At 52.6% G+C, this 7,008-nt stretch overlaps 1 protein-coding gene across 5 annotated transcripts in view; it reads right to left on the bottom strand.

Moving 5' to 3' along the window:
• Positions 1-366: 366 nt before the first annotated feature.
• Positions 367-7,008, bottom strand: part of VWC2L (von Willebrand factor C domain containing 2 like) — a 53,486-nt gene continuing 46,844 nt past the window's right edge. For 3 of the 5 annotated variants that reach the window (XM_063341477.1, XM_063341471.1, XM_063341472.1), the window contains one exon: positions 367-2,444. In XM_063341477.1, coding sequence (XP_063197547.1) covers positions 2,415-2,444 — 30 coding nt within the window. In that variant the 3' untranslated portion in view covers positions 367-2,414. The remainder of the gene's footprint in view (positions 2,445-7,008) is intronic. The other 2 variants (XR_010071993.1, XR_010071992.1) reach the window with 2 other exon arrangements.

The raw sequence follows: 7,008 nt of genomic DNA, 5'->3' as shown, positions 1-7,008 counted from the left end.
CCAGGACGGCTCCCCAAAAGGGAAGGACGGTTTGGCAGGTACCCTGCCACAACGCAAAGCTGCTTTGCTGCTGAGGAGCTCCCTGGGAAACCCATCCCAACCATAGGACTTCGGCAGCTGTTTCCAGGCTCCAGCTGCATCCTTGCACTCACCAGCGCTGCCAGGAGTCAGGGGCCGGAGCAAGGGATGGGATGGGAAATTGGGAGCTTGAGGCAGAGGGGGAGATCAGCAGAGTAAAATACACCACAAATATATAATTTTGGGGTTTTTTTTTTGCTGGTTCACACACTTTATATTTAACAAAATAATTTTTTAATAATATAGTCTTTTACACATCAAATATCGTTTCTAGACACCCCCCCCATTTTTACAGAATATTTTTTTTTTCTCACTAGTTTCAGGCACACTATTGTTGGAAAATTTTGAAACCGCATAGTCACTGATTGATAGGCAACAACTTGCAAAGAAGTGTGGCAATGACTTCTTTAATGGTACCAGTTCAACTTGCAGGAAGCCGCTGCTCAGCCCAAGGATGGCCATCACTGTGCTAGTGCTCGTCCTACCCCCTGCCCTCCAGTAAACACAAAAAACAAGGGAAGAAATAAAAATATAAAGGCAACAGTGTGCATAAACCGAGACCAACCATGCTGATGCGCTTCGGTGGAGGATGCTGTAAGGACGATTTGCTACCATCGCTGGTAAAAGCAGGTGCTGGACTGAAGTCTGAACAAAATAAGCACCGTCGCCCGAACGGCTGTGACCAAAAAGCAGCAAACTGAGTGATGGGAAAGGCTGCTGCGCTCACCCGGGCAGGGCAGAGCGAGGAGATGACATTGGTGGCTTTTCTCTCACAGCATCGCTTGGAAGCTGCAGCCTGAGGAAGCGAGAGGTGCTGGTGCCGAAGAGCCTGATGGGGACGCTTGGCTGCTGGCGGGAACCACGGGGACCTCTCCTCCAGGCAGGCACATAACAGCCTTCTAGAGAGACTCCCCCCCAGGAGCCGATGCCCACGGGCACAGCCAGCCCGTCCCCAGCCCCCCGTGCGCCCTGGCTTGCTTTATTCCCAGCTGTAGGGATGCACCCGGGATGGGGGCGAGCCAGAGCAGCTCCCTGGCACCGCAGCAAAGGCTCCTACCCGCCAGCTGGCCTGGTTTAGCGGTGACACAGTGATGGGACATTTCTGTAAACCTCCCCACGGGCGATGGGCAGAGCCGGGGAATTAGATAATTTAATTTTGACTGGCAGCAGCTGAGTCCCGCTGTGGCTGACGTGAATGAAACAGTGCCTTTGGCTCCAGCGAGAGCAGCCTCGGCGCCAGCGAAACAGGGATGGGGCAAGTTAGGCAAGTGGCTGCTCAGCCCAGGAGCCGGGGGAGCCATGGCACAGCCGGGACCCTCTTCCCATCCACCACCGATGCCCCAGCTGGGCATCACAGGGACAGCCCAGGGAAGGTGTTGTTCTCTTGGTGCCTTTCCAAGGCTTTCTGGCTTGCCCGCCCGCACGGCCAGGGCTGGCTCTGGCCGAGGTGACGGCGACTGCGTAGGTGTCTTCGACTTTATGGTCCCCACTCAGTGGGGAAAGTGTTAACACAGACACAGCTTGTGTCTTGGGGGTCTGGCCCTATACCTGTGCATCTGCCTCCCTCCTTCCGCAGGTTACATTCCAGTTGGGTTTCTTTTTTAACCCCTTCCTCCCCTTTTAATTTCTACCTCCCTCCTGTCCTTTCCACGTCCCTCCCCGCATAGACACGATGAAAACGATCCATCACTTCACTTACAGCTGCGTTGCCCCCGATGATCCCAGCTTAGGAAGAGGCTTTAAAAAAAAAAAAACAAACCACAACCAAAGCACAATAGCAAAAAACCTTAAACAAATAAATGTGAAAACCCCACAATCCATGTTGTAGAAAGTGAGAGTGGTGAATCTATTGGTGTCTCAGAGGCGTCACAGGTCCAAGAACTTGCGCGGGCTGTTTTTACCTTTTTCCTCCCCAAATCTGACCACCGCATCCCTACCAAGCGCTGGTAATTACAAAAGCAGAGTAGATACCTAGATACCGGTTACACACTGTGTACAGCGAGAGAAGAGCAGGAGGTGGAGGGGGGAGAGGGAGACCCTTCTCCGCGAGTAAAATCTCTGCTTGTGTGAAATCCTCGCAGGTTTTGCTGGTGACCCTGTTGCAGCCGGTGGGAGGTTGAACGCATGCGCAGCAGCATCGAAGCTGGTCCTTCGTCGTCGTCGTCATCGTCGCGGGCGGGCGGTTCGCCCAGCAGTGCCTGGCAGGGGGTTTCCCGGCTACAGAGCCTGCTTGCCCTGGCACTCGCGCTTGGAGCACTGCGCCGGCTTCCACCAGTCCCCGTTGTGGCAGTGGCAGATGTTGCAGTCGTCCACCTTCACTTCGATGCCGGCGGGAATTATCGTGGTTCCTGCAAAGCAGTTCGGACCTACAAAAACACACGGAAGTAATAGAAATAAATACTTCCCTTGTTTCCTTATTTTTTTTTCTTTTTAAATTGGGGGTAGCAGCTCTGCTCTAAGCGCCCGGGAGCAGGCGGACACTCAGCCCCAGCCCCTCGCTCCGCTCCAGCCATGACGTCCTGCTGCCGAAATCAGCTCTGCCCCACACCCATCACTTCGCTCAGGTGGCTTTTTTTTTTTTTGTGCCCTCAGGCCCTAAGGAAGAAGAGAAGGCCTTGAAAATTCCCTTCTCCTGTTTCTGTACCCAACCACTAATACGGATGGCACTGGGTGCCCCACCGATGCACCCAGCTTTTTCTCCTCAGCTGCCCGCTAAATTTAGTATCGCTTTCTCCTAAGATTTGGCTCCAAGATGGAGTGTACCGTGAGGACAAGCTTCAGGACACGGACTTCGCTGCTCTCTCCCAGTGAGCCTGCACTGAGCCAACCCACCCCCCGGGACCGTGGCAGCCGTGCCCAAACCCCCGGTCACCCCAGGGACCCCCCGTCTTGGGGCTGTTAACCATAAATGACTGATGGCATCAAATTAACAAAAGCCATTCACCGCCCAAATAAGCTTTCTGATAAAATCCATTTGTTTTTTTTTTTTTTCTCAAGGGCGATCCCTTTCATCTGCTCGTTATTGGTAATTTTTTTTGGCTGCTTTATGACACAATATCAAAGCTGAGCAGCAAATCAGCGAGGATCTTACTGTCCTCCTTCTCGTAAAAGGCCGGCGAACGCCCATTGCCCGGCTGTCCCTCTGCAAACCCTCTCCTCCTCCCCTCCCGCTCCTCTGTCACTCAGCACTGGGAATTAATGTCGGAGCCAGCAGCACACGGAAAAAAAAGAAACCCAAAAAACCAGGTCAGTGGCATTCGTGGCACCAGGGAAGCGTGAAGACATTTGAAAAGCGTCTCGTGGCTCCGGTGCTGCTCCACAATGTCACCCCTCGGCTGGGCACCCGTTTTTATCTTTGCCTCCGGGGCATGAGGTGCACTCGAAAGATGAGAGCGTACAGACATGAAACTACAGGCAAGTTGTTAGTGCTTAAAATAAGACTTGAGAGTGTTTGAAAGGGAAAATAGTTTCCATACATGGCTGGAAACAGGCTGAGCTGTGGCCAACCCAGTGCCTGGGTTCCATGTCTTACAGTCTCAGAGAACTATTAATTTCATCTCGCTGATTTATTAGTGTCCTGACTTTATTGAGACGTTCCTCAGGACCCTGTGTTTGACCTCAACGGGCCACGAGTTTGACCGGGCTCAGCTTAACCAGAGGTAGGCAATTCAGGTGGCTGATGAGCAAAACGGTGCCTGCAGGCGATTTCTGAAGTTGGCGCCTCTCTGGAAGACACATTCCCTGTTGGAAAGCCTGTGATCCCAACCACGGGATTTCTCTGGCGACCCACTGAAGTTCTCACTTCTTCCCACGGCTTTCGAGTCCCTGCGCTGGCCGCGCTGCTGCCTGCGCTCTTCATCACAGATTTTAATCCTCTGCTTCATCAAGTCCGGCGGGGGGCGTTGTGTGATGATACCCACATCGCTTCGCCATCAGGTTGTCTCATTTTTTTGCTGGTAAATGACCGTGGCTCAAATGCAATGAAAAATGCCAATAATTGGAGCTGGCCGTATTTAAAGTCAAAGTAAGTGCCTGTCCCTCTTTAATAGGATGCTCCGATTGCCTGCCGATGTCAGGGAGGCCCAGGGTGGTGCACAACAGCCCGCTCCACGCTCCCAGAGCAAAAAAAATCCTTTTAATTAAAATTTAAACAAAAAGCTTCCTCCGGAGATTAGGGTGGCAAGGAAAGGGGAAGATTGTTTTCTCTCTTTGTTGCCCTGCAGCTGCCTGTTAATCATCTCATTTGAGAAGCCAACGCTGCCTCAACACCCCCACGCGTCTCCAGACACAGCTTTCTCCGGCTGCGGAACGACGGCGGATTTATAGCATCGCTGGCCCTGTCGATGCGCCTGAAAACACGTGGGAGGCCGGCGGTGACGGGAGCCGGCGTGTTCTCTCCCTCGCAGGTGGGCCAACCTTCACTGCCCAGCCCGGGTGTGGGGACCCTGCGCCCCCTCGGTGGGGTTCTGGCTGCATCCCTGCGCTGAAACGCCGCGGGGGAGAGCACAGCTCGGGGCCAGGATCAGCCCGGGGCAAATAAATTGGGACTGGCCGATGGGGAATTGCAAACTAGGGAAAAGCTTATTTTCCCTTGCATCCTGCTTATCTGTCCCTCCCGTGGCTGCTCCATCACGGTCGCAGCTGTCCTTCTGCCCTTCCTCCTCCTCCCCGCAGCCTCGGGTCCCTTCTCCCTCGTGGGTTCCCCCAGGGGGGTCATTTGGGAAAAAAAATTTAATCGTTAACACCCCTCATGAATGTCCCTATCCCCGAGCCGAGAAGTAGAAAGCAGAGACCACAATGCAAAGAGGAGATGGATGAGGGGGGTCCTAGAAGCACCACCCGTGCCTTTGAGGTCTCCGGCGGAGAGGGGTTCACTCATGCTGGGGACAGCACCAGAGCAGCAACCTCCCTGCCCTGGCCAGGGACAGAGGGCAGGCCTGCAAAAGAGTAATTAAACACTAATAATCTGCCCCTCTGATCCCTGGCATCCATCAAGCCAGGAAGGACCTGGCACACGCCTCTGTGTCCGATGGACAGTCCTTGGGATGCTGCCACCCCTCCCGAAGGGGCTGGGTGAAGGGAAGAGGGAAATTTACAGCTGTTTTGGGTAAATCATAGGGACTGAAGGCTGGGAAGAACATCAAGGGACGGCCAAACCAGCCCTTGCTGAGGCAGCACCGAGCATCCCTGGGCTGGCCGGCGGAACATCACGCGAGCACACCTACGGAAGGAGCTGTATTCAGAGGCTGAACCGAGGGGGAAACTACAGCAAGCGGGTTTGTTTTCCTTTTTCTTGGCTTTTAGCAAAATGGATGAAAACCTTTGGGCTCAACTGACACCTGCCCTCCTATGTGATGTTTTGCTGCCATTTCAGGACATCCATCTCTTCTGTTAGACTTTAGTTCTTTTAATTTAGGCCAACACCACTACTGCTCTGGACCCTTTTTTTTTTTCTCTTTTCCTCAAAATAGCCACCCGTGCATTGCCAGAGCGAAATGTTTCCTTTTGCACACAAGCCGGATGGAGCGTTTTTCCGTCCTCTCTCCCCACCCTGCCCCTATAGAAATGTGGATTTCAAACAGAAGGTGAAATTTCCACACTCCATTTCTGATAACTCAACTGACTGGAATCACTGAAATCCCATTTTCCAGCACAACCAACTAGCCAGCCCCCCACCCCCCACTCCTTTTTTTTTTGAGGGGCATCTAAACCTCTCCCACCTTTATATTGGAAAAGTGGATCCTGTCTGGCCAAAACGGGATGCAGTGAGCATCGCATCCATGACGGAGGCACGAGAAAGATGCACTCAGAGAGGGACATGGCACTGCTCAACTCAAATTTAGTGGAAAATACGCTGCAGACAGGTGGCATTTCCTACCCAATGGACAGTTTTCCTGTGGCCTCGGGCTTTTATAGAGCCAACAGCTAACGCATCGCCAGAGACGCCATCCAGCACTGGGGATGCTCCGTGGCTTTGCGCTGTGCCTTAGGAAACCAAGTGCTTTTTTTTTCTTTTGCTCTTCAGCAGAGCTAACCAGGCTCCTTTAAGTTCTCCAAGATTTATTTTTCCCTCCCTTAGATCAGCCTCACAACGTTCCAAAAGCTCCGTGCCCCAAACCCACGCTGTCCTGAGCTTTTCCCACTGTGGAGGAGGAGCAGGCTGAGACCGGGATCTGCCGAACTGATAGAAAAAAACCCACAAAGAATGGGACAGAACAGCACAGCAAAGTGTTTTCTTTAATTATTATTCCAAGGAAGACGCTGCTCAGAAACATTTGATGACATGTCGAGCACATCCAGAAAGTTATTTATGATAATAGCAGTAGGAACAAGAAGCTGCTTTGGGCAAGGGCTGTCATCCTGGTCTTTGTAAAAGCATCTTAAGCCACGACTGCGATGAAAACAGGACGGTAATCATCCTCTTCTCCTTGCTCAGGGAGGCTGATGGGAGAAGTTTGCTGCTCCCACAGACAACATAATTGTGAGATTTGCTTTGCTTAACATAATTAATACTCATAAAAGACCTCAGCACTCCAGGCTGTTTGCTAGAACAACTGTGAAGATTTTTATGGAGATATATTAGGGACGTTCAGCTGCTGTTTTGATGGGAGATATACAGCACAAAGAGAAAAATCATATATGGTTCGTCGTTCGGGAAGAGTGATGGCAAATTTTGCAGCCGTACGTGTAAGACCAGATACCTGGGTGACAGCCCACGCCAGGCACTGCTGCTCGGCACCCCGGGTACAGAGGGAATGTGTCCAAGCCCACTGCAGGCACCGATGCGCTCCTGCTGTGAGCAATGCTACCCAAGTGCGTGAGACTAAGTCCCCTCGGGACTCAGTGGCACGGTGGGGCTTCAAAGCCGCCCGGAAACCCCCAGATGAGACACCGCCACAGCGGGAAAACCCCACCTCCACCTCCAGCCAC

This window comes from Chroicocephalus ridibundus, chromosome 7 (assembly GCF_963924245.1).
Source record: "Chroicocephalus ridibundus chromosome 7, bChrRid1.1, whole genome shotgun sequence".
Lineage (NCBI taxonomy): Eukaryota > Metazoa > Chordata > Aves > Charadriiformes > Laridae > Chroicocephalus > Chroicocephalus ridibundus.
The sequence above is the reverse complement of the archived record's forward strand: the minus strand, read 5'-3'. Positions and strand labels throughout refer to the sequence as shown.